Source organism: Amblyomma mixtum, chromosome 9, assembly GCF_055824585.1.
Source record: "Amblyomma mixtum isolate Tamu chromosome 9, ASM5582458v1, whole genome shotgun sequence".
Classification (NCBI taxonomy): Eukaryota; Metazoa; Arthropoda; class Arachnida; order Ixodida; family Ixodidae; genus Amblyomma; species Amblyomma mixtum.
The window spans coordinates 108,167,298-108,194,748 of NC_143020.1; the positions used below are offsets into that span (position 1 = coordinate 108,167,298).

The 27,451-nt window shown below is 45.6% G+C and overlaps 1 protein-coding gene across 1 annotated transcript; it reads right to left on the bottom strand.

Annotated features, from left to right (window-relative positions):
• Window positions 1–6,073: 6,073 nt before the first annotated feature.
• LOC149330620 (uncharacterized) lies at window positions 6,074–19,303 on the bottom strand. Its single transcript, XM_089561251.1, has 5 exons — window positions 19,200–19,303; window positions 14,479–14,826; window positions 12,050–12,266; window positions 9,558–9,779; window positions 6,074–7,882 (listed from the first exon to the last, which is right to left on the bottom strand). Exons 2-5 carry the CDS (start codon window positions 14,805–14,807, stop codon window positions 7,169–7,171), a joined length of 1,482 nt encoding a protein of 493 aa, XP_089417377.1. The 5' UTR covers window positions 14,808–14,826; window positions 19,200–19,303; the 3' UTR covers window positions 6,074–7,168.
• Between the last annotated feature and the right edge of the window lie 8,148 nt (window positions 19,304–27,451).

The window sequence follows — 27,451 nt, forward strand, 5'->3', positions numbered from 1 at the left end:
GAAGGGCAATTATTAATGATTTCATGTCAGGTGTTAAAAATATGTCTTTCGGTGCACCACAAAGCTCTGCTATGGGTCCCATATTGTTTTCACTTGATATAAATGATCTTCCACAGGCGCTTCACTCTTCACAATTAATAATCTGCGCAGATGACGCCGCACTAATAGTTACTGGCGAATCTCTTCCGGTAATTCAAAAAACAGTAATGAGTGAACTTAAAATCCGGTCTTCCTGGTTTTTTGGAAGCCGCCTAACTTTTAATGTAGCCAAAACTAAGTACGTCATTTTTCATTCTAGGTGCAAGGCAACCAATTACACTTACTCTAGGTAGCTGGTTAATACAACCAGACTCGTCTTTCAAATAACTGGGAGTTATTTTTGATTGCCATTTACAATTAAAGAACAAATTAACAACGTATGAAAAAAAATTAGCTTTCGGATGTCACATGCTAATTAAGGCAAGATATTATTTTCCGTACTATGTATTACGCTCCGTATACTACTCCTGTCATTTACATATCAATTACTGTTGTGAATCTTGGGGCCAAACATATAAAACCTACTTGTCACCTTTATTTCGTCTCCAGGAACGGGCACTGAACGCGATAAGATGAGACTCAGATCACCCTAGCAGCAACATTTTTTATGCTAATGAAGTACTATCGTTTCATTCTTCGGTAACTAGAAAATGTCGGTCTTGATAAAAAACATAATAAACATTAGCTCTCCCCTTCTGTTAAGCTTTTTTGCCCTACCTTCCCGTAATGGAAGACAAGCAACCAGTTGTAAATTTAACCTTCCAAAATGTAGCAATGCATATGGTGAACGCCGGATGGAGTTCAATGGAGCAAAAAAAATGGAACAGATCGCCCATTGAGGTAAAAGTAGCCAGAAATTTTAAATTGATTTGTGACCTGCATTACAAGTCTAATCAAATTTTACCTGAAACTTTTGTGTTGTGAATTCTTGGCACCTCCTTTTTCTTGGTCTTTGATTTCGGTATGTTTTTCTTTGTATTTTGTGTATTCCTTTCTTTTTTTTGTATTTTGAATTCTTTGTATTCTTTGTATTCTTCTTGCAGTCTCCTATCTTATTCTTGGCTTTTCGCTGCGTGTTTTTTGTAAATCTGCGCTAATGTGCCTATCATGATTAACTCTTTAGTTTTCCGCGCTCTGCGGCTTAACTGCATCTAAATGTATTGGACCGGCCAATAGCCTTTGTAGCTATCGGTCCAAACAGTGTGTATATTTCCTGTTATCGCAGTGAAGATTCCATAAAAAAAAAAGTACAGGCGCGTCACAACAGCAAGCAACGCCGCGTCTGCTGTTGCAATGATCTAAGACGATCGCTTCTTGCACGCTTTTCGAGCTATTCGTTGTGTTATTCGAATTATCTTTTTAATAACATTTATTTTTCTGCCGCCCAAAAGACGTAGACTATCCTGGCCATAAAACGCAACAAAAAATACTGAACAAGAATTTTTTTTTTTTTGTGATATTGCGTCCGCATAGTACCTTAGCATGAGTCCGCTCACCTTTCGCAACTTTTCAGAAGGGAACTCCTTCGCCGCAACAGCAAACTCGGCATGGCAGTGTTTCATCACCTCCCCGAACTGCGTCCTAGCTCTTAACAGCCTTGGTCCGAGCGCTGTAACGTCAGAATCATTTACCTTCCTTTTTATCCGCATGACCATGGCGAACACTTACGCGGGAGTTTGGATTCGCAAGCGAGCTCCTCCTGCCAAGCCAGAACGATCAGCAATAAGCATAGCTTGTACTTGGCTTGATGAAAAGTTCGTAGAATAACACCCATTCCTGTCCTGGTTCGTTGCAGTTATGCAGGGGTGTCGGGAATGCTGGCAGCTGTGCACTGGTACCTGCACGTAGCAAAACCTCCCAGTTGAGCATGAAGAACGATCTCAAACAAACTCCCTGTCTCTTAGGCCGAAAATTCCAGTATGCCTAACCCCTTTACGATAACCTGTCTAGAGCCGGAGTCAGGGAATATTTATCCCCACACAAAGACCTGAAACCAGAGAAGCCCACAGTACCCTTTTTCCACCAGATCTGCTCCGACATGTTAGCGGCGAGAACAGCTGCCTTTTGTGGGGAATACCATACGCAATATATCGCATAATCTAGCAGTGTCAAAAGATACCAAAAACCAAACTACAGCCTAACCAGATCAATGCTTTGTGTGAGAGGAACGGCTTGCTTTATTTTTCTTTTGTTTTCTTTCTTAAATAAAATTATACAATGCCACGGTAATTACAAAGCAGAAATTCAAACCACATCCATTAGCTTTTCGCGAATTCAAGCGAGAACATCTTTCACATTTAAGTTGCAGTCGACCAGCAAGCAAATACTATGTATCACAAGTAAACGATGTGATATCGAGCACAATCAATAGGAAAAATAGCAACCAAACATACCGCTGGTGTAAATTTGTGTCGTGCAAAAAAATGACAAACACATAATTTGGCATGTTCAAGGGAGGGAGCGGAATTTTCAGGTTGCATTAAATGGATAGCGCGTTATATTTTATTAATCGTTTAGCAGAAATGGTATATATACCCATTGCTCAGCTAAGAATTATAAATAGGTGTGCAAATACTCCTATAGAGCTGATTTAAAGTTAGTAACTAGCTTTATGTGCACTGCCAGTGCAGTCCAAACTATACTTCGTGACAACTGCTCTTGGCAATGAAGACGGTGCTACAGAGCCGAAGCATGCTTTTTTCTTCTTACACTTAAGCCGCCGCGGTGGCTCAGTGGCTATGGTGCTCGGCTGCTGGCCCGAAAGACTGGGTTCGATCCCGGCCGCGGCGGCTGAATTTCTTTGGAGGAGAAATTCGAGGCCCGTGTACTGTGCGATGTCAGTGCACGTTAAAGAACCCCAGGTGGTCGAAATTTCCGGAGCCCTCCACTACGGCGTCTCTCATAGCCTTAGTCGCTTTGGGACGTTAAACCCCATAAACCAACCAACCAACCATCTTCTTACACTTAAAGTATGTGCAGTGTACCAGAAACACTTCTTATTTAAGGTGTATTTCTAAGCTAAATATGCATTTTTGAATGTGCCTTAGAGTAAAACGGTTTCTTCGACTCCGACGAGTTGTTAAGGCCATGGCCTTCAAGAGCACCCTCGGACGAGCGATTGGGTGACCTGGAGGTTTTCAATAAGCTTACATAGATGGCGCCAGCAGTTCAAGCGACGAGACGAAACAGCGCTTTTAGCCCTGTGAGCCGCGTGCAAGGCACCCCCCCCCCCCCCCCCCTCGGCTGACCCATTGGCTGAGTGACATTGTTAAAGAGGCTCGGGCCCTGGTACCTTTCCTTTCATTGCCAAGAAAACCTGTCGCCAAGTAGAATGGTCCAGTCAATTTCACAAGCTTCTTTCCTTAATGGTTATGCTATGCACGCAGACTGACCTCCTCCCCATTCAGCCAAGAACAAATTTTGGCTTGAAGATCGTTCAAGAACATTCTTTGAGTACCCAAAACGCGCCTACTTACCGCCGCACCTCTTTTCAGCAAATATTTATTCCCTGACGGAAAATAAGTAAGTGCGCTTTTTTGAAGACGACAGTGAACGAGACAGGCACGTGCGCTGTCGTGACCTTCCGTAGGCATGAGCCCTCCGTATAAACGGAGTGCATCCGGAGTGCATCGGTTTGGGTTAAGAACTCTTGGTCGAAAGCTTGAGGAGACGAGCCCGGCACGTGGTTGTGGCCAAGAGATTAACACATCTAGCACAAGAGTGGAGGCACAAAAGGAGGAGAAAAGATAGTGTCCGGTGTAAAAGAAACGAATTCCAGAAGATGTCTTACACGGGCTGGTTGGTACCTGTTGGTACAAAAACCTGACTGAGACAGACACTTACGCTGACAGCGCAGGTGTCTGTGTTGTTCTCTGTCCCGTCGTCAAAAAGCGCTGTCACTTCTTTTCCGCCAACATCCACAAACTAGCCCGTATTATCCTTCATCTGGAAATTATTCCCTCCCTCAATCCGCACTGAAGATGGCTTTCATATGGCGGAGCACAGTTCCGTGCTGCAGTCACTGGCGTCTCTACACACACTTCTGTACACTTGCCGGAATTCACTGTTGTCTCAGAGCATTTTCAACAAAAGTTCGTTCCACTGGCATCCTGCGGGTGCCCAGTTGTGACCTTATGTTCATCAAAATGGCTCACCGTTGGCTATATTCCGACGTTCAAGCCGCGCCGCACTGTCTAATTATCCCCAAGGCTTTGGCACGAGAGTTTCATTTAAATGTCAATGCTAACGTCCCCTGTCTCACGCTATGGCTCTCAGTAGGTACCGCATCCATCAACGGGGCGCACGTAGTTTGTGTTCCCTCTGCCGGGCCCAGGACATGCGACTCATTCCCATTACCTGCGACGTCGCGGACGCTTCCTCGTGTGTCACCAGCTGGCCAGACGTCGACATTGCAGTGTATTTTCCCCCTTGAGATAAATGGCGAAGGGAATTAACCGAGTCCCCTCCGGTAACACTCTCAACGTGCGTCCTTTACACAGAGTGTGTCCCCCCTGTAGCCTGAACAAATATTGTACTTCAGAATAAAGCCACTACTAGGCTGCTGCAACTGTTTGGTTTGGTTTGGTTTGGTTTGGTTCATGGAGGCTAACGTCCCAAAGCGACGCAGGCTATGAGAGACGCCGTAGTGAAAGGCTCCGGAAATTTCGACCACGAACTTTCTTTAACGCGGGGTTCTTTAACGTATATATGACATCACACAGTACATGGGCCTCTAGAATTTCGCCTCCATAGAAATTCAACCACCGTGGCCGGTATCGAACATGTGTATTTCGGGTCAGCAGCCGAGCACAATAACCACTGAGCCGCCGCGGCGGCTGTGAAAATTGGTAACTGCTGCCAAACCCTGAATGCAAAGCACGCTTCCGAACTGACATCCGCTCCCTTCCTAGCATCTAAACATTACTATCGTTACTTTCAATGCATCACAATCAATTTTTGAAAATGGAAGTAAAATCCCTTCGGTGGCACACAAGCTTTGCCTTTGCAATGCGCTTTTGTTAGGTTGGAAGGTATGTGATGTAATTCTCAGCGAAGGGCTTTAACTATTGCTTTCTGGTCGCGTCACCAGCTTTTATTAATCACAGATCCAATGTTTGTCAATGTGGACGTAGTGTCAGGTTGATGGGGGGGATGCCTACTCATTTCAGGACGTCGCAACCGTACCCGTACTAGACTAGCGCGCTATTTGCCTGACTTTGTGTTGTTGTGTTAGTTTGGCTAGAGTGAGAAAGACGCCAGTGAGTTGATGTCGCTTATTTGAGGTGTATATGCGTAGACCCAGAGCGGCCTTTGCGAAGGGTGTTCAGTGAAGATTAGAGTTTTCAGGTTTGTGTCTGTATTAGTGTGAGCTAAGAGTGGTGCACAGGATTCTGCGCAGTGAAGAGCTGTGTTGCTTGTTCTTCTCTAAGTCCATGTATTTTGCTAAGGATGCGTCGGACTATGAGATATGCGGACTGTGAGATATCGGCAGTTTTTTATTGCACAACGGTAGAGTTTGCATTGTTTTTGTCATGTATTATGACTATGAGTTTTCTACATGATGTCACCTTTGGTACCGCTTTGCCTAATAGGCTGAGTTGTATCGGGACGTTGGTTTTCTTTTGGTATTGTGTTGGAGACTTCAGGATGAGAGCTAGAGTTAGAGTTGGGTCTCAACAATGTTAGAGTTGGGTCTTAGGTTGTTATCGAGGAGGTGGTATGCTAGACGACTCACTATGAGGAAGGTGATCAGTTTTAGCGTTGATGTCACATCGAAGCATTAGTGACCACGGGTGAATTCAATGTTAGCGACGTGACGCCGTGGTAGCAGCGCCGTGGTAGCTCGTGTGCGCGAAGTTCGGGGTTCGAACCGCAGTTAACATCCCTGCCTTTCCCTCCTCTCCGTATCTATCTGTTGTAAGCTGAAAAGCTGTAAGCTGTTGTAAGCTCCTTGTGTAAGCTGAAAAACCTTGTGCCTTGGCGCTTTTTAGTCAAGCTGCCTTTCCGCTGTTAAAATCATATCATTACTTCCAAATCAATGACAGATGTGAAAATGAGCCACAAGGCTCCCACAACCGTTTATTCTTACAGTGCACTCCGAAAGTTCCAGGACCATTTGCTCTGTGGCCGAAACGGATATGGGCGCCGCGCGGTAGAGGAAGTTGGATGTCTGACCACTTAGGCGTGTGAGATCGGCACCTCTTCACCCTGTGAAAGGCTCTTCAAGTGTAAGGAGCGCCATCCGATCTTATGGCCCAATGTCGGTTCCGGCCACTGTCCAGGAGCCCTGAGAACCTCCTGAAAGACCTTGAGTCTGGCGTCCCTTTTCTAGCGAATAGGTTTCCTTGAATGTAGAAAATTATCCGCAATCTATACGACGTGCTATATGACGTCATCATCGGCCCGGCAGAGCTAAGCCGCAAGATAAAATAACGCAATATAATAAAGAGTGAACGCGTTGAACGAGGAACTCGGCCCTGTCTTCTCCAGCCACTCTGCAGCTCAAAGATGCTCTGTGTGGACATATTATCTGGGCAACGTAAAAGGTGGATTTACACAACAAAGCCAATCCCGATTTGTCTGTCCCTGATTGGTAGCACGAAAAACAGCTTCCAACGGCTGACAAGTGCCTCCACTGCGGTGCTTCGCTGAACTCTTCTGATGTGCGACACCTGTAGACGTGCCTAGCCGCGGCTTCTTCGAGCGAACGCTTAATCAGGGAGGCGAGTCTGCAGCGAAACCGCGCATGTGGTTACCATAAGTTAACGTTCGAGAGACGTTATATCGACTCACTGTGCTTGTTTTTTTGTGTAACTGGTTTGCATCCCTTCTAATTTTGTCCTAATCACTAACCCTTCCCTTTCCAAACCTACGTGCCTAACGGCACACTCCTCGAATAAGAATATAGAGATCACCAACTCATTCTGATATTGTGATCGCGATTGTCGTAAGTTTCAAGGATCCCAGGTACGATATGGCTTTCTGCGGTACTGCCAATAATTCCTAGAGGACGAAGCGACAGACTACGGAAAAGAGCGACGCTGGGTCACGTGATGTATAATCCACAAGCGCGAACAGTGACTTGGCCTGCTGTGCAATCCACCTTTAAAGTAAAGCCGTTGCAGGATTCCTACGAGGAGCGAGCTACAGTAGACCTCCCCATGAAAACAGTCCGCCACACTTCTTCCTGCTGCGCGTCGATCTTGGGGAACTCGGCCGCGCACACCGTGCAAGACGTCCAGGCCACCCTAACCCGCGGATAGTAGTTGCCCACGAAGAGCCGAATGTCGTAGCTGTCCGTACTGAGCCTCTCGAGTGCCGGCATACATTCCATAGTCGCGTGCAGATCTTCGGGAGTCGCGTGCAGACCACTGAGCGAAAGATCCGTGCCCAGAGAGAGCCTCTGCAGCGATTCGTGCCTGGGCCGTGGTTCACCCAGTGGCCCTGCAATGAACACAGCCACTGTACACGGGCACTCCAGGCACAGTTCAGTCAATCCTCTCGCGGCCAACAGAAGACTGAAAAACGCTTGCTCCGTGACGCAATCACCAACGCTAAGTGAGGTGAGTTTCGGGAACGCGTCGAGAGGAACGGTCTCGTCTAATAACGTGCTGCCCGAGAGTGAGAGTTTCTCGAGGTTTCGGCAAGTCCCCGCGATGGTCGACAGCCGGACGCCGGCGAAACACACAAGCGTTAGGTGAGTCAATGAGAACTCCTGAAGCACGGCGCTCATGTGGGGATCGAAGTGGCAGAGGGCGTCGTTCTCGTAGCACATCACGGAGAGCCGCTCCAGCCGACGAAACTTCGTGATGCGGGCGAGGACACTGGGTGATAGGGTCGCCACCTGCGGCAAGTGAGCAGAAGCGTTCACTCGTTATCCAGCGCCTCCTGAAGACATACCTAAACTGCGGCAAATTGCAAAAAATTTAGGGAGAGAAGGCCAGTTCTAACACTTTTTATCACGCAGTTGCAGAACAGCAAACAAAAATAACGTAAACCTTGCAGACGGAACATTAAAAGCGGTGTTCTTGAATTCGTGTCCTCAACATAGATTATCAACCCACGAAAAAGTCATAGAATGGCAAAGTTTTAGACCTCTCTACTTCCCAAAGCTTATCAACCGGGCCCTAAGAAACGCATTCTTCCTTTTTTGTTGACTATATCATGACATCCAGCACAGCAATAGTAAACAATAGTAAACAATAGTAAACAATAGTAAACAATAGTAACACCATTCACAACCAGCGTCATTGTGACGATCATACCGAAAGTACGTATTCAAATTTATACGAAAGCTACCGCTAGACTAAGACATTCCAGCCACCACCGTACGGATTGGCAAGCCGGCCAAAGCATCATCGATAACGACGTAATCCCATAGAAGGCATAGCTGGCCACTTTAGAAATGGCGACAGTTCCCGGAATGCTTTTTTATCTATTTGCGTACCGTAAATGTCAAAATGTCGGCTTGCAAATTCTTACACACGACCTGTACACACATACACATGCAGCAACTAATGTACAGGTGCCGTCAACATAAATGGAAGGCAATATTCACAAAAAATTTAATCATTGGCCTCTCAATTCATGCATCCTTGAATAGATATGTGCAGCCTAGTTGTGATACTGCGAATTACACTGTATACCAACCAGCATGGACCATTATGCTTTAGATACAAAGAAATTAAAATTTTTTGACAAAGTTGCCTTCGATTTACTTTTGACGGCGAGTGTACATGTAAAACAAAAACAGTTCAACAAGCGTTTCCTCAGTATCAGCGTACGGTGCGTAAAAAAAACGTTTCCGTTTCTTTGCGCTGAACTTGTATAAGGCGTGACAGTGAGAGAGTTACGTACAACCTAGCTAGTGGCATAAACCGCCAGTAAGGAAGCGCGCTTAACTATATGGCTTCGAAAGCCTTCGCCTGGAAACTTTCGCAGCAGACTGTACCTGCACGGGTATTCATCCCAGTGGCATGTTGTTCCGGCTAGATTGTAACCCTGGTGTTGTATATGGGATTAAACGTGTCGAAGATGCACGTGGGTTCTGAGGAACGCCGTTGCTAATAAAATTAAATATAATTTAAATGTCTGACCAAATGTTTAGGGGAATCCCCCAAGGTGGAGTAGATCTGTAATAAGGGAGTAATTACTCATTGACGTACACCCGAGCGCAGCCATACGGCTACAAAGCAAAGCTATACAGCTTTTTCATAAACTTCGTAGTCAAAGAAAAGTTCGTCCTGGTCTGGGGTTCGAACCCGGGACCACCGCTTCACCGGAACAGTCGCTCTACCAATTGAGCTAACCGGGACGGCAAGCTTATGGTAGGGCGAGAGCGAATTGATCAATAACTCGAAGCGGGAACAGTGTTGACCAAATGTTTAAAGGAATACCCCAAGGTGGAGTAGATTTGTAATTTAAATGTATTTAAATGCATTTAATGCATTTACATGCATTTAAATGAAATTTAAATGCATTCAAATTATCAAACTCTGCTTGAGACGACGCATAGCGACCTGCATCTCCTCGACGTCCGGGTACTGCTCCAAGGCCATGTCGATGGTCTCCGCGTCGGTGGTGGCCAGCATGGTGTATTTCCCTCCTCGGACCCGCGCGATGCCTCCAAGGGAGAGTTCCCGGCAGTTGTTGAGCACCGGCAGGTGGTAGTCCCACAGGCCTTCCTTGAACTGCTCGGCCGTCTTCACGATGTACTGCATCGGGGCCTGCAACTGGGACAGCTGCACCATAGCGGTGAGGGGAATGAAAGGCGACGAAAAATTAAGGAAGGAACTTAGGACCACTTACGCGCTTTGAAGGTGAAAGCATTAATATTTCAATTTATATTTTTCCTTCATTTCCAATGACCCACCCACTCATGGGATACATGCATGCATTGGTGAGGAAACGCACACACTAGGGTCACCTTTATTTACCAGTAAGCAGTGCGGGTTTGTGGCCTATGGGTGGCGTCCTCGCCTCGCATTCTGAAGGTCCTTGTATATATATAATTTGCTGCTGTCGAACATCTCGATTAAACAAAGGTTGTGCACGAGAACACAACCCAACCGGAACAGTGGCTCGACCAGCGGAGCTAATCGTGGAGGGTATACATATTGTGATGCCGTGACTAGGAGTATGATCATGGAAGGCAGTTGGGCTAGTTGGTGTGAATTCGTTAGTGACTGCGACATTGCAACTAGCATGGAAAGCACAAGGACAGCGACAAAAGGAACCGACGGGACAGCACGCTAGACCTACACTTTTCTTCACTGCTAGCACGGTTCGCTATGTTCCTTACAATACCTAGAAGAGGAACATAGCGAACCGTGCTAGCAGTGAAGAAAAGTGTAGGTCTAGCGTGCTGTCCCGTCGGTTCCTTTTGTCGCTGTCCTTGTGCTTTCCACGCTAGTTGCAATGTCGCAGTCACTAACGAACTGACTAGGAGTGTGACGGAATGACCGCTGGAGCAAGGGAAGGAGTCAGAGGAGGCCGAAGAGGAGGACGACGAAGGCAGAATAAAGCCAGGCGTTCGAGCGAACGGCCGCGTCTGCTTGCTTGTTGCATCACAATATATATATATATATATATATATATATATATATATATATATATATATATATATATATATATATATATATATATATATATATATATATATGCGTGTGTGTTCTCGTACACAACATTAGTTTCACTCAGATGTTCGGAAGCAGCAAATGTTTGTTTAACTTTGTGGGGACGCGTTCGTCCCCTGCGTTCACTTTCCCGCATTGCACCCCACTGTTGTCAGCTGCCCCCGAAAAGCACTCCTCTCGGTTCGGTTACTTCTAACTAACAAGGGAGGGCGCTCGCGTCGCAGCGACACCAGCGCCACGGATGGCGTTTCGCTGCGCGCGCGCGAGGGATAGCTGGCTCTCTTCTGCTCGGCATCGGGAAGCGTGTTGGACGTTCACGCGCAAAGCTCCGCTCTGTGCCGCGGGCGTCCTCGTGTGGAAACTTGTTCCCCTCAGCTCGTCCCGTCTGGCCACGGAGATATTCCCTCTGCCCTACCGTGGGCGAACTTTCGCTCGTAGCCGTGCTGGTGAGTCGGACATCCTAGATTCCTCAGTGTATTTTGTTGCTAGCTGGCGTTATTGTTGTTATAGCAATAAATGCCTTGTTTGTGTCAGCCAGTGTGTCGTTCCTTTGTTCCCGTAGAGCACGGCCCGCCGTGGTCGGCGTGCGCTCAGTAGCGTACGCGACCACGGGGTGGGGTCCGCGCGGTTTTGAACTATGTCAGCCGCGCTTGAGCGGGGAGGACGGATTTATCCCCCCCATTTTAAACTCCACAACTTCGAAGCCGGACTGTGGCGCGCGGGTGGATGCTAATTCTCAGACCAACTCTCAGGGATGCTAATTCACAGAGCAACTGTGAATGACCTTTCTTCTAGCACACCTGAGCAACAAAGGTATTGTGACGAAGAAGATGAAGCTGACTAGCGCTATGCCCCCTGGCCAATCCTCCGCCGTGGGTATGTGCCATTAAGCCTGAGGACATCATCATCATCATCAAACTCTTTCACATGTTCAAAATTTATCTGCAACCAAAGCTTCCTAAGCACGGTACGTTTTGCCGCGTTCCCACTTTCAGCCACCCATCTCACGGTGTTCGCTTTGTTCATTTAAATCGACAAATCTTAATTCCTTTTTATTATATACATATTGTAATTATTCTTGTTGTTCTTATTATTACCTTTATAACTTTTTATTTCATTTTATTTAATTTTTTACGTTTTGAGCACCTGTCAGTCGCCACCTGTCTCTTGGACAATCGCCGGCAGTGGGCACGCGCCATTATCTTTTTGAGGACAACAACAACAGCGACCACTAAATCATCTCATAGCCATCAGTCATCTCGTCTCAATCTTAGACTGGCCGCCACGTAACAATAACTATTCTTCCGCAAAACGAAGACATTCCGAGCGGTGGGCGTAAGTAATTTTGCAATAAATGATGCACGAAACGCGCTCACCTCCGGGCAGCATGCGAAGAGGGTGGTGAGCGTGAAGGGACCAAGGCTCAGCTCGTCGGCTCCCATCCCGGGCGTCGTGCCACACAGTCGCTCGAGGCACGACGAGGGCCTTTTCACTTGCACGTACGCCTTCTCGATGAGCTGCACGTTCAGGTTGTGGTACAAGATGAGAGCGCGAACCGTGGGGAACCAGGCTGTGAGGTCCACGATATGGTTCCTGCAGGAGTGGCGCCGCCGTTTCTAGTTCCTGCTGCTTGAAGGCAAACTACGGGATCGTTCGATTGGCCACCGAGGCACAGGCGCACTCCAAGCTAGAGCAGAGAGACGGACTTGATAGTGGTTTCAAAAACTATGGGGGCACTTTGGCAGCCTAAAGTGCGCTAGGCGGAAGCCTTTTTCGCGCTACTTTGACTGCTAGTGACTGCCTAAGTTTGTTACGGCTGCACCGCTTGGGAGCCTTCCTCCTACGCTAGCTGCCGCACACCGACTGACGACGGAGCAGTGCTCGACGCCGCCGCGCCGACAGCTCCACCTGTCGACGAATATTGGCAGCTGCGCTCGTCGATGAGTCACCCCAAGCGCTGGATGTAACGCCGGACGGACGGAGGGACGGGAGAATCAGCCATTAAAGGCTTTCGCCTTAATATTGGAACATTGCACCAGAGTAAAAGGCAGGGATCCAGAAGAGAATCACGCATTGGGCGATCGCTTGTCGTCCGGACACCGCAGAAGCAGACAGCAAAACTGCGGCCAACCATTGCTCCCTGGGCTTCTCTTCTAAGCATCCATGCTCAAGCTTGTGAAATCAAACTAGAATCTACTTCGGTCAAATGTTTACGGGAATCTCACAAGGTGAAGAAGATTTGTAATAAGGGAGTAATTACTCATTGGTATCCACCCAAGCGCAGCCATGCGGCTACAAAGAAAAATCTATACAGGTGTCTCAGATACTTTGTAGTTACAGAAAAATTCGTCCTGGTCCGGGGTTCGAATCCGGGACCACCGTTTCACCGGAGCAGTCGCTCTACCATATGAGCTAACTGGGACGGCAAGCTTATGGTACGGCGAGAGCGAATTTATCAATAAATCGAAGTGGGAACCGTACTGTCACATGTTTAGGGGAATCTCCCAAGGCGGAAGTGATCTGTAATAAGGGAGTAATTACTCATGGACATCCACCCGGGCGCAGCCATACGGCTACGAAGGAAAGTTATATAGCTTTCTCAGAAACTTCGTAGTCCCTAGGCTTTCTTTAGAACTTGCATATTGGAGAACAAGAAACATTGTCTTTATACTGTATAATGGCACTTTTAAACTCTTTATCCGCCTATATGCCACCACGTGATCAAGAGGTAGCTATTTGGTTATTTCTCGAAGGACTACCAGTTACGCACTCAATTGTTGCAAAAGATGCTGTACGAAGGTCTTTCTTTTTGACCGAGATTTATGCCATGAACTAACTCGGTGCGTACCTCACAGAGAGCCTTCTTCGGCTGCATACTGCTCAGGCTACGGACAAAACATACGCTGTCATCATCACCAAAACAGTCGAAAGAATTCGGAGATATACTGAGTAATGACATTTGAAATCAAACAGCACTCCTCAGTACCCCGGAGGGCCAGCCCGTTTTTCATTTCTTTTTGTTCCACATCCAGGATGCCCTCTGTCGTTGCCTGGGTAAAATCCTTTCACACAGTAAGCCAAGTGGTTACGTCGAGACACTGTCAATCTTTTTCATAAAATATTTTGCCACAACGGATACTTATGTTCACTTTGGCTCAAACCACCACCGCACATTTCATCTCGTCTTTACCACCGCCAAAAAGTAAATATTCTACATTGCAACATATTCAGCTATTCATATTCATTCCTTCCCCAGATCAGCAAAGAATGGAATAACATACCTGTACCCCTTACTAGCACAACTAGCACTGAAAATTTTATAAGGGCTCTTGAAGGTTATACTTCGTATTATTGTAAGAATGGACCTGCATCACTTCCTAGCATAACTAGCACTGACCATTTTAGAACGACTGTTAAAGGTTAAATTCATAAGTTATTGTAACAATTTACATCTTATGTGTAATTACTGAGTTCGTTGTGCATTGTATTTTTATATTGCTATTTCTACTTGCGCTACTAAGTAACATTTCTAGGACCACTATTATTTGTATACAATATTTCTCGTGTTTGCCTTGTCATCTTTGCTTAAATCTTATCGTTATTTACGTTCTATACTTTGTAATATTAGTTAAAATTTTTTTATGATTTGCCTCTTTCGACTTGCATTATTTTGTTTTCTGCCGTTCCCCTCTGTAATGTACAGTGTGTTCTGAGGGTAAAATAAATAAATAAATAAAATACCGACCGAGAATAACCCGGATGCGAAATTACGTAGGTGTCAAGCCGACTGTTTCTTATTACTTACCTATTGTGCACTATGACCAGCTTGTGAGTCTTTACGAGTACATCCTGGACAGTGCTCAGAAACCCTTTCGCAGACTTGAGTCCAGGACAGCCGGCAAGGAGCGCCGAAGGGAAGTTCTGCTTGACCAGAAAGCTGCGATTCTTGATGAGGCCTTTGTGGTCGGTCGTGATCTTCGAGCGCTTGGTGTCGAGAACAAGCTGCTTCGGGAGAGGCCGACCGGCCGGCAATGGCTTGTCCAACTTTAAGATGATCGTGTCCTCAGCGTCGGCCAGCTCGTCGATATCTCCGAACTCGCCGATGTCTTTCTCCATCACTTCCGTGCAGCCCATGGTGGTCGACGGGGTGGTTCTGCACGGAGCTCTACATTAATCACCATCACCGGCTGTGCTGAGCACAATTTAGGACAATGCAATCACCGTACGTTGAATGCCTGTACGTGAGAGTATCGAGAAAAATTAATTGTCTAACCAACTAGCCCGCAAAATTAACATGCGGGCTCGCTCATACCTTTGGTCAAATCCAACAACAGCAGAAAGCGCCGACACATACAAAGAGCGGATCGCCGAACACTAGAAGATGTTGATGAAGGCCTACACAAGCTTCCCTCACTCACTCGTCACTTGACATGTTAAACGAACAGATACTCAGAGTAGTTAAGGCTAACGCTGTTCACACCTCACTAATGTTCTGCCGTAGTGGACGGCTTCAGGTAAAGTTATCCTTCTTTTCTTCTTCTGCCAATGTCTCCTCAATCATTTCTGTTTTACTAGAGCCGTGGGTATACGTAACCACAGCAAACTTCATAACCTATTCGCTCCAACTGACCCTCAGCCCACGTTGGCTTCGTTTTCGTCCCCTTATTTAATTCTTTACTTTTCTTTATTTATTTATTCATTCCTTTGCACATACTGCATGCCCAGCAAAGGGACCTGGCAGGAGGGGCTCAACAGAGAACAGTAGAATAATGTGGAAAGCATAACTTCCAGTCACTTCTAATAGCCCTTGGAAGCCACCCTGTCATTTAACGGGCCATAGGTTGGACAGGGTTTATTGGAGAGACATGGAAGAGGCCTTTGCCTTGCAGTGGGCGTAGTCAGGCTTATGATGATGATGATGATGAGGTTGTCAGTTCAAACGCATTACATGTCCTTCCAATGTCCATTTCCTCTTCCTAGATAATTTTAAAATGCATTCAGCCGGAGTTTTCCTCGAATTTCACCCTGACTTCTTTACATTATTGTTTGAGGTTCATTGGATTTTACATTCTCATCTTCGTCGGAAGCCATGTTGGTACACTGCTCGATAAACGCAACTCCTAAATGTTGCTCTCTTGAGCCAATTGGCTCCTACACACCTACGACGTTTCTAAACCACACCACTCCATTTGCTGTTTTGCCGGCCCGATACATTTGTCTTTCTATAGTAGCCTCCGACGTTTAGCGTTATAAAGTCGTCGGTCGTCTGTTCTTTAAAGAAGACGGCCTGTAATTCCCTCCACTGCAATTTATCTTCAACCAAGGTATGATTTTTCGCTTTGTTCGATAATCAGCGCTGCTATCTTCGTTTAATCACCAGGCTTGCTATTCTTTCCATAGCTTGTCGCAATTTGTAGCGGCGGTATAAATTGTGTTGTTCTTTATCTAATTTAGCTATACGCCGGTTCCGTTGGGGCACATGGTCCACATGAAACACACGCTACATAGCGCAGACACGGACAGCAATGAAAGGGAAATTTACAGGGAAAGAAATACTCGGCATTGACAATAATATCTCCTTGATGGTTGCGCATAATAACACTGATCCAGTGCTAAGAGCCCGGAGGATGGTATGGTCAGAGTTGCCATGGCAGTAGGAATTGGTATAGTTGGTGACGCACTTATTTTGTTGGAACCAGCAAGAAATTCACGACGGATTGGAGCGGGAGACTTAAGTCAAGAGCAAAATTATTGACGTTTATTTTGCACACAGCGAAGTATAGTAAGAAGACAGGAAATTTTACAAACATATACTCACAAAAGAGATATATACAAAGCAAAGGGACCGCGATAAACACAAGGGTTCAAGGCAGGGAAAAAGCCTGATCAACAAACAACGTCAGCTTCGTATCGTCGCCTGTGCAAACAGCGAACGGAAGCTTGCTTTTGCAAACTTCCTTCCCGTCTCTCTCACCCCCCCCCCCCCCCCCCTCCTCCCGCAGTATTTCCTGTATTCGGTCTCCTGTACGTTTCGCTGTGTGCAAAATAAACTTCAGGTAGTTCGTGACCTCATGCCTTGTGTTTCTTATTCTCGTTATTGTCGTGTGCTATCTCTGTCATGCTCTCAGCAAAAAAAAAAAAAAAAAGAACCGGCCAATTATGTCAGAAATGTTTGAATAAGACTGAGAAAAATAATCTTCGATATTCATTAATTTTTAGATGTTCCTCGATGTGGAGTGCATTTTTAATCTGAAGAAGGCAATGACAGTTAACATTGTTGGAGTTCAGCCATTCGCGTGCAAAAGAAAGCTATGCAACTTTCCCACGTTCTCACAAAATTAAAAAAAAAACTTTCAGAATTCTCGCCGCCTTGGCCCTCTGCGTCGTGCCTAAAGAAAGATAAAACGAGGAAACGATAACGAATGCCGTCGCTTCTTCAGCTGTACACTTTTACGGTGGGCGCAGATCGCCAGACCTCTCACGTCAGCACGATCGAGCTCACTGTATCTGCTCGTTTTGCTGCGATGCATTCCCTTTGTCGGATGCCAGAATTAAAGGAACACTGAGGACCAATTTAAGTCGGCCTGTATCGACAGATTAACACGTTGTAACGACCAGAACATTACTTTCACGGAAAATGGAGCTTCTATAAGATAGACAAAAATGTTTGCGTAAACTACAGGTGGCGCCATCGTCCGCCGATTTCGCAAATCAACTCCTATGAGTTTACTGTTTGACGCGATCCTAGAGGCTAGGCTACACAATCATCCACTTCTAAGCACTGATCACGGAGTCATTTTCTATTTAGAAGTCATTAGTTTGGGTTGACTGCTGGTAACATTTTTAAATGCAGATCTCGACGCTGGAAATGCGTCGTTTGCTGCCGTACAAACATCAACGTAGTGCGCAGTCACAGAATCGATTTTTACTAATAACAATTATTGGATTGAGATGTCCACTGTATATATCTCGAACGGGCATCACATCCTTCAGAAGTATCGAGCTATTCAGACTCTCTTGCTTCCGTGTGTTCCCCCATTCAGCTGCGCACCGGACTTGCGCCACCACTGCTAGCCCCGTGAATACATCTCGGTGATCAGTGCATCCAGGTCGCTCACATTCAGCGCATGTGGGAAACGATGGACGCTCAAAGTGAGACGGCAGTATAATTAAGGTGCTCTTTTTTCTGACCGTGAAGTCCATTCTCTCCCTTTTCCAGTGCATAAAACACATGAAAACGCATATACTGTTTCATAACGCATATACAGCGCGGCTCTAAGCGCCCGTGCGTGGGTTGAGCCGTCGCTGTAACCAAGCCAAACCATAAATAAATGAAACGAAACATTGCCATGTCTGGGATTCGAACCCGCGACGCTGCGAACAGATCAGCTTCGCTGGCCGCTGCACGACAGCACCAGGCTGTCGCCGCAGTCGATCACGCCTCGTGCGAAACTGCAACACACTCTCGCGCTGTGCATTGATCATCGTCGTGTTCCTCAACTAATACTGCTAATATACGCATTCTCGCGCGTTGTACATTGAACATCCTCGTCTTCTTCAACTAATACTACTGTCGAACTAATACCGTCGCCAGACGTGCAGACGATCCAACAGAGCAAAACAATTAGCTTACAGAGACTGAGACGCCGATAGTGCTGTGCTCAAATTTCGCATTAGGGAGCGTCGTAATCGTCCTTAGATATTTTTTTTAATCTATAGTCGTTAACCAAGACGATAAGCGCAAAGCTGCAACTGCTGGCTTTTGCAAACGGCCAGCTTTGTCATCTTCTCTAACAGTGCAGACGTATGCCCCCGTGACGTCACGGCTCGCTTGTCCAGTCGAGAGCAAGAGCATCAAGATTGAAAGACTTCATTTTGAAAATTTGAAAGACTTGTAGATTTGGCTACATAGTGCCAAAATACATGCTCTTTCGAAAAGCATGCAGGCTCCATTGCACTTAACTAAAAAGAAGCCAAATTTTATCGAGCCACAGCGCCAAGGGTAATCGCGTCTTCCAAATTCTAAAAACAGATATGGCTATTACTAACGACTGGCTACAAATCCTTAATTACAACTAGGTGCTTAATTCTAAAAGTTTACAATGTATTTTTTTGGTTTTGAGGGGTTTAACGTCCAAAAGCAACTCAGGGTATGAGGGACGAAAATGTAATTATTAAAAATTTGTTAACCAGCTTACTACTCAAAACGATTCAGCGGTTTTCTGTCTGGTGTCCGCCAACACTGGTAGTAATACTATGCTGAAAAAGCCATCTTTTTACCTAAAAAAAACTGTTTTTGAGAATTACTTAGTCTTCCCTGAAACATATGGTATTCGGCGGTTCCATAAAGAACGATCAGGGTATTGTACACATTCGCGTCAATCATTACCGCCCCCTGTACTAAGGCGAGACAACTACGACCAGCCGACGATGAATACCGCTTCCAACAAAGCTTCTCAGAAGCTAAAAGAAGGAAACAAAAAGAGAAGAACGATTACTTTTTCTCCGCTGCATCGTCGTACTCACCCCGATTATTGGCAGCCGGAGTCTCACGCTACAAGCTGCAAACACGAGATCAGCACAGGAGAGCGAGCCTGCACGTGCCGTTCTTGTGACACCCAAGACTGCGGTCGCGACGCCGGAACAAGAGAATAGGAGGGAAGGAAAGGGGGAGGGGGGGAAGAGGGCTGCCGGTGGAGATAAGGCGCAGCTCGCGAGATGTTGGGGGAGTGTGGTGACCTATCACTTTCGCCCTCGCGTCCCCGGCGATAACGAGATAAGGCCCCGCTGAAAGTGGTATCCTGCTGCGTCGGCTGTTTGCCCTGTCGCACAGAGACGTATCGACCACGGGTTCAGCTGTTTCTGCAGGACAGTATTAACGTCGAAGTGTTAAAGCGTTAAGGCTCCCATAACGCCAAAGAGGCGTTAACGCCGAAGCGTTAAGACACCCATTCAGCGCCGGCGCCGTCCATGAGAGAAGCGGATTGGTCGAAAAGGTAGTGAGGTCACACGTGGAGCGGTGGATTTGGAGAGAGATTGAAAGGCCACAAATTGTGAATACAAGGCCGCAACATGACTCAAACTGCATTATGACATGTAAGAATGCAAAGTGAATTTATTGCACTGAAAAGAAAATTGAGGTGAGATGGGAATCGAACCCATGCCCCTAAGCGCCAGAGTCGGATACGCTAACCCTAGGTCACTGAGACTCCTAGTACAGCACAAACAGTCTCGCAGTCAATGCCAAATAGTGCGCCAGGAAACTTTCGCCTTGCAGCACTTTAGAGAGCCAAAGTGCCCCCTGAATTTTTTTTCTTTATTGCCTAGGCAGTTGAGACAACTTCGTTCGACTACGTTAAAGGGAGGCCTTATGAGCCTTGTCCTGCAGTCTCCGTGGCTACGAAGTGAGATGCAAAAAGGACGAATTGGCCCCTGAAGTTACCTATTAATGCTATTGAGTCGTGCCCTTAAGGCGGAGCTTAAGTGCCCGGCGATTTTCTGTAACATAACTAATCATACTGGCGTTTGCCAAAGTAGGCGTCTCCTGTATGCCACTGCACAACTTTCTTCACACTAATGCACACCAAGACAAGGCTTTTTCCTTATGTATCGGAGGCTTGCATGTTTCTGTTGGAGACCTATATGCAGTAATGTTCCATTAGAGAAACTTCCCCCTCTTTCAGGGAATTATAGGAGTAAAATTTGATGAAAATTGATTCTTTATGACTCTTCAGCGAATTTTCACAACCGAAATTTTCTCGTTTTTATGAGACATTTTCAAAATATTGCTCTGAAGAATCTGGGCGAAGCAAAAACAGCCGGCTTTTAGAGCCACGGATGGAAAAAGTCCTCCATATTAAGACCTCAGCAGCCATGCAGGCATTGCGAAGACAGGGTGTAGGAGAGGCATACGTAAGGGTACTGGAAAGTTGCGCACCCGCCGTAGTCCATCATAAAAAAAATAATAAAATGCCGATCATTTAGCGCGTCAGGCAGGGGTCCACGATCTCTCCAGTACTATTGCCCGCGTGTTTGCAGGAGGTATTCAGAGAATCTGACTCGGAAGAGTTAAGAGACAAAAGTTAAATGAGAGTACCTGAGTAATCTACGATTCACTGATGACATTTCATTGCTAAGCAACTCAGGTGACGAATTGCAAAGCATTATCGAGGACCAAGACAGTTTCTCGATCCGAGTGAAAGGATAATATGAAGGAAACTGAAACAATCCTGAGTAGTCTCAGAAGATAAAAGTAGTTTACAATAGACAGTAAAGCATGGGAATTATGACTGGTCGTGGCGCCATAGCTATGGGCGCAAAACTCTGTCCTCAAGGCGCGAAGCCATGCGTCAGGTAAATAAGTAATTACTCATTAGCGTCCAACAAAGCGCAGACGCAAGGCTTGGAAGCTATACAGATATATTTTCAAAACTTCGCTAACGACGAAAAGTTCGTCCTAATGCGGGGCTCTAACTCCGAGCTACCTCCTTCGAAGGGCAGTCGCCCTACGAAGTCAGCTAACTAGAACGGCTAGAACATGGCAGGACAAGGCCGGATTCAAGAACAACTCGAAGTAGGAACGGCGTTAGTCCGATGTATTTAGGGCAAACTCCCAAGGTGGGGAATCACTCATGTCCAACATTCTCGCATAAATGTTTTTTTAATTCAAACTTTGTAAGATAATGTTATAGAAATATTGAAGGTATAATGGTTCATTCTTCTGTTATGGAGCAGAATCTTTCTTTTAAAGTGTTTCCATTGATCGCATCGAACAGTTATTACTGCCATAAAAAACCAATGCGGAACGCTTTTGACGATAGAAAAAACATTAATAAAAAAACAAATGCAAGATTGCCGTCGGGTGATGTGCGGATATATTGATTGTTATAGTGAAGTCTTACAATATATGAAAAAAATTGCGTTCATAAACGGCTCCCCGTTCAAAAATTCTTTTGTCCAGAATTGTCGGGTGCGCATTATCGTCCACCTGAGGGAAACCATAGGGCTTCGAAGTGGAGCTATATAGAAAGCTGCAGAGTTTTATGTACCAGCTATGCGAAATATGTAACTATACGAAACCTGAATAGCTGAGCGGTGGGCTCTGTGGTTGCGCCACTTCACGAGCCGCTAATCTGCTTACCTTCATCATGCAGGTTTATGGTCCATATACCCTTTTCGCTAAGAAAACTAGCAATCATTGCTTGGTACAGCTTCCAATCCCGCAGTGTTGATTTTGTCTTGCTTTTGAGTGTGCCAATGTCTCTCGCTCTTACCTGTTATAATCTTGCGATGTTGAAACAAATTTTGGATGACCTAATTCTGATGCTCTTTTTGCCGTGCTACAGAAGTTGACCGAGCGAAATTGAAAGCTTATCTCTAATGTCCAAGGCCTCAAAAATCAACTATCAGCAAAAGATAAAACGATATCTTCCCTAATCAAACGAACTGCAGACCTGCCTCATAACTCTGTACCGTCCTTGCGCTGCTTTGAATTAAAACCTGCCTTTTATAATTTGCACCCTAATATTCTGGAATGGATTAAAGAATTACTGGCTAACCACCCTCACTTCATTTCTATTAACAGTCAGAGCTCAAGGGCTCCCTGTAAAAGCGGGCGTCCTGCAGGGATCTGTACTAGGCCCATTATTTATCTATCATTTCATTTATCGCGTGAAATTCATACATTTGAGTAACTTACCGTATTTTTATTAACCGTTCTGATCAACTGGCCCACCAAAAGGTCCTTAATCACGTCGATGAATATTGTGACTACTGGTTATTGACTCTAAACCCTAAATAGATGTACACTCATCTCGTCTCATCGTCAACACGAGCCTCTTATGCTTCCCTATGCAGTTACTAACTCATCTGTAGGAATCGCCTAATCATTTGAATATATTGGTATCGCCCTTAGCAGAGATATTTCTTGACGAGCACACATTACCACAATCATATTACTGACCAACAGATCTCTAGTATTCATGAAACTTCATCTTCGTCATGTGCCCCAACACGTGACGCTTCTGGCTTGCAAAACCTTTATCAGGCCTAAACTTGAGTACATCAGTCTGGTGTGGAACTAACTCCAGATATGCCTAACAAATACGCACGAATCAGTTCAGAACCACACCATTCGCTTTGTTCACTATGCATATCTGTAAAGGCAACCTACACTGACCATGTGCCGCTGCAGTTATGCCAGTGCGCGCCTAAAAACTGCTGCCGTCAGCCGTCTGGTTCGCGATAAACGCGAGACCACATTCTGTAAGATTAGATGCGCACGTACGACTGATAGCGTTCCTTGTCTACGCGCTCTCAACCTTTTGCACTTAGCTGATGGAAACTGTGTGTGACTTCGACAAAGCGCTAAAGTCCATGCCTGTAAGTGCGGTCAGGGGCATTAGCTAAATAGCGATGTTCCCTCGCAATTTTTTTGAAGTCGTGGGAAACAAATACTGCTTACTTGAGGCGATCAAATGGCATTGTTTTGATTGAGTACCGCTATGTCAAGTTGTTGCTTGTTACAAAGAAATTCGAATGTATGCATGTGCCGCCAATCCCGGCGCTTGCTTCTAGTTTAGCTTTTGAGCAGAATTTTTTAACTGCACATTTAGTAAATTATCCACGCTTCCCTTTGTCTCTCCGCCTGCATCATTTCTTCCTTAACTACAGTTCCTAGGTGTCAGGCAATTGTTTATTCCGCCTTTTTGCAGGCATACAAAGGCAGCCGCAGTCTGTGAAATAAGGAAAACGCAGTTGTGCGCAATTCGTGAATTCCTGTTATTTATGTACTGATTATTATTCTTGTTGTTGCTTTTATTATTACAATTTTAATTTTTTTACTTCATTTTTAACGTTTGGAGCACCTGTCAGTCTCCGCCTGCGTCTTGGCCAATCCCACTCAGTGGGTGCGCGCCATATATCTTCTTGAGGACAACAACAACAAGTATATATATAGACGTACTTGATATGATTGGAAAGTATGCGAGAAGAGAAATCGAATGGCGCACGTTTCATATCGCTACGATAAGATTAGGCGATAGACTAGTGACTTGCACATCACAACAGCAGCGATCCATCAACTGCAGATCTTGACAGCTGCTTTAGCACCGGCGCGGCCACAGCTGCTGTGCGCCGCAGCGGCATGAGTCGGCGCCGCGCTGTCGCAGAAAACAGATGGTGCGATGGGCAGCGCAAAAATACCAAAGACAAAGACTTGGTTTGCCAGAGCGCCCCGTTCAACGCACGACTGCCGCAGTTTCGTTCAACGCTGTCAACAATGCACTGAAACTTTCCTTTTTTGTGTGGTGCTTCACTACAATACCTGTTCCACAATCTTTTTTTTCTGCGCACTGCCGTCACTGACGTTCCCTTGTGTAGCTTACGAGCATGTTGCGCAAACGGGCATGGCTGCCTCGTTGAGGACAGCGAGCGGGCGATACGGACTTCACAGTAGGCACGGACGACCAGAGCGTTTACGTTAACGACGCCTATGAACAGGGAGGTAAGTGGCATTTATGCGTATTGTGCACGGAACTCAGCTATGCCGATTAGACCGCGTTGCCGTAAAGAATTTGGGATTTTAAGTCGTACTCAAAATTAAGTGTGGTCTAAAACAAATACCTGCAGGTGCGTCCGATGAATGCAGCTCATTTTAGATAGAGGTACGGCGGACGTCTCCGCAAGAGTGCAAACTACTCATGCCTGAAGTGACGTCCAACCTGTCATTTCATTGTAGTAATTGGCACCGATTTTCAGATGAACTTCTTCCATGTGCACTTTTCACTAGTGCAGGTTTTACTGTTTTACAGTTTTCACGCAGAATGTTAAGGGAAAGTCTTCCTCATTGCATGAAAATAGCGAAGAATAGTCTTGCACTTCACACGCTGCAACTCAACAGCGTGCAGCAAACACTACAAGCACAACACATGTACTATATGTGCTCGTCACGAGCGTAGCGGAACGCATGTTGGCACAGTCGAGATATTGTTACCGACTGCCAATCCCCCATTTCTGAACAGTGGGGAAACTACGCTCGGTTCGAAGATGTAACATCCATCGTACGCAATAACCCACAAGAACACGCTGAGCAAAGAATAAAGTGGACCGCCCAGCGAAAAGCAAATGACTTCGAAGTACTCCAGAAGCGGCACTGCTTCAAAATTTCGTGCTATATACGCTACCCTGTGACCCGCAGTACGTTAGGGTGGCTATGCATCGCGTCAATGCGACCGACAGTAGACAACGAAAGACGCGCCGTCGCACCCGACAGAACTGATGACAATGTGTTTCAACAGTAGGCGCAAAATACGACGCGCGGATTTTACGAGATACTTTGACGCATTTTTAGTCACGCATTAAGAAACGCTTGTCAGACCCGTTCAACGTACCTTTCGCGGCAGCGTTTTCTGAAAACGCAATGGCATTTCTTGTCATTTCAATGAGTGGTATTGAGCATTGTAAAGCAAGATTCAACTCTCCAAAGCATAGAATCTGTCGTGAAGGTTTGCATAGCACCGGTAAGCTAGACGGCGGCATATTTAGTAGAACGTTAAGTTGGGCGAGTTGGTATAGGTTCATGGTTGAAAAACAGCGCACAAAAGACTAGAGACAAGAGTAAAGGCAACGACAGGACAAGCGCTTATTACATATTATTGTGCTCAAAGGCCGATCATATACTCGGGTCGAAATGGCGCCATGGTTTTCATATGGACAGCTTTGAAAGCCTTTCTTACGATGTTTGATTTACCTGTAGATGTAACAGCTTGTGTCTGCGTCTGCGGACAAGCCCGCAGTGAAGTAAGCATATCTGTTTGCTGTATATACATGGTATATGGCTCCTCTGCAACTAGGGTGCCTATCTGCAACAATAGGACGCTGCTCCGGCTCAAAGCTGTAGTTTTGAATATGTATGTATTTACGCTTGATTCTAACTCCTATCAATGCTTCCAGAGCGATCACGTGTGCTACATCAATTTCTAACGTCATGTACTTACCTGGCGTAGTAGTGGGCACAATGCCTTTCTAAAACGGCCGATCTGAGTGCTCTTGACAGCATACGCACGAAACCTAGCATAAATGCCATACTCTATACTTTTTTGAGTATTTTTCACGTAAAGAAGTAGTTTGTATGTAGTAGTAGTAGCAGTTTGCAGTGGCAAAATGCCTGAATGTAAAGGTCGCGGCTGTAGCCACCGCGGAGGGTGAAACTGCTTTTTGTGGCTGTAGTCAAAGTGCCAGAGTCAAAGTGAAGTGTTTATTCAGACAGCTCAATGGTACAGTTGCCTAGGGCATAGACCAAAAGGCAAATGGATGCCTGACAAAGAGTCTGCGCTCTTCTTGCTCCTATTCGAGAGCTCAAGACATTAAGCACATAAAATAAACACATAATAAGATGGAAATACAGAGTGGCCGCCGCGGTGGCTCAGCGGTTATGGTGCTCGGCTGCTGACCCAAAAGACGCGGGTTGGATCCCGGCCGCGGCGGCTGGAATTTCTTTGGAGGAGAAATTCTGGAGGCCCGTGTACTGTGCGATGTCAGTGCACGTTAAAGAACCCCAGGTGGTATAAATTTCCGGAGCCCTCCACTACGGCGTCTCTCATAGCCTTAGTCGCTTTGGGACGTTAAACCCCATAAACTAAACTAAACCAAATACAGAGTGGTTGGTTAACATTGAACTGCAGTAATGCCATATCGAACATTTATGTGCAATTGGACAAATACTATGAGAAACAACAGAATAAAAACGAAGAGTGGTTATGCCTGGAGTGACAACAGATATAGGATGATGCGATTTTTGAAAGTTTTCAATGACTTGCTTTCTTGAATAATTTTTACAGCAGGATGATGATCGTATAAAGCAGTGGAAATTCTGTAGCTAAGTTTCTGGGTACCGTAGCTCGTACGTATTTTTTCCTTATTATCATTTATGTGCCGTGTGTTGTAGGTGTGTGCTTTCGTAAGATACTTATGACAGAAGGCGGTAGGATCGGAATGCATTTGTAGGTGAATGGCTAACGCTATTTTTTATTCATAACATTACATAGTGTAAGCACTTGGTGTTTTGGTGTCGTTAACGTTTCCATGTGACACCTTGCGAGTGGCAACGAGAGTGACGGTAAAATGCCTGTTCTACTGGGGTATAACAGTGGTATATTGGTGCACATTTTTGTCTTGGTTCATTTTGCAATGAGCACAATAAGGTTATCTGAATAGCCTAGTTTCAGAAAGCTAAGCTAAAATTCTTTCATAAGCTCGGTCATTAAGGTGGCGGTCCCACTCTGACGGTGAGCGGGAACCATTTTTGGTGGTATTTGTACATCGACTGTACCTCGCTCGTTCGCTTCATAAATATGGTTCAGATACCTCCGAAAATCTAGTTTTTTCTGCTTTCAAAAGATGCATTTGGTTTAACGGTGGCTGCAAATTTGTTTCAGCTGTAGAAGAAAACGTAAAGATGAAAACTTGCAGTTGAGCTCAACTTGTCTCAGAAAATGCAAAATTGTGAAAAACCTCTTGCACCTAGAGAAATATCTTTCGAGATACTTTGAGATCTGATGCTAATGAGCATATTTAAGCATTTAGAAGTACGTGTATAGATTAGTTTATTAGCCACGCATGTTTGAAAAGCATAGAAAACAGAACAATGTAATCTGCAATAACTTTTGGGATATGCATTGCACTGCGGCGACTTTTTGTACAGTTTGAGATCGTCTAATCGCTCTTCCATTCTGAAAATTGCATCCATCTGCCTTGTTTAGTTTAAAAGTTATTCCTGA

Coding starts and splice junctions, on each gene's coding strand:
- LOC149330620 (XM_089561251.1), bottom strand. CDS start 14,807: ATGGGCTGCACGGAAGTGATGGAGAAAGACATCGGCGAGTTCGGAGAT. Junction 12,267..14,478: donor CTGGTCATAGTGCACAATAG/GTAAGTAATAAG, acceptor CCACTCCTGCAG/GAACCATATCGTGGACCTCA. Junction 9,780..12,049: donor TCTTCGCATGCTGCCCGGAG/GTGAGCGCGTTT, acceptor GCTATGGTGCAG/CTGTCCCAGTTGCAGGCCCC.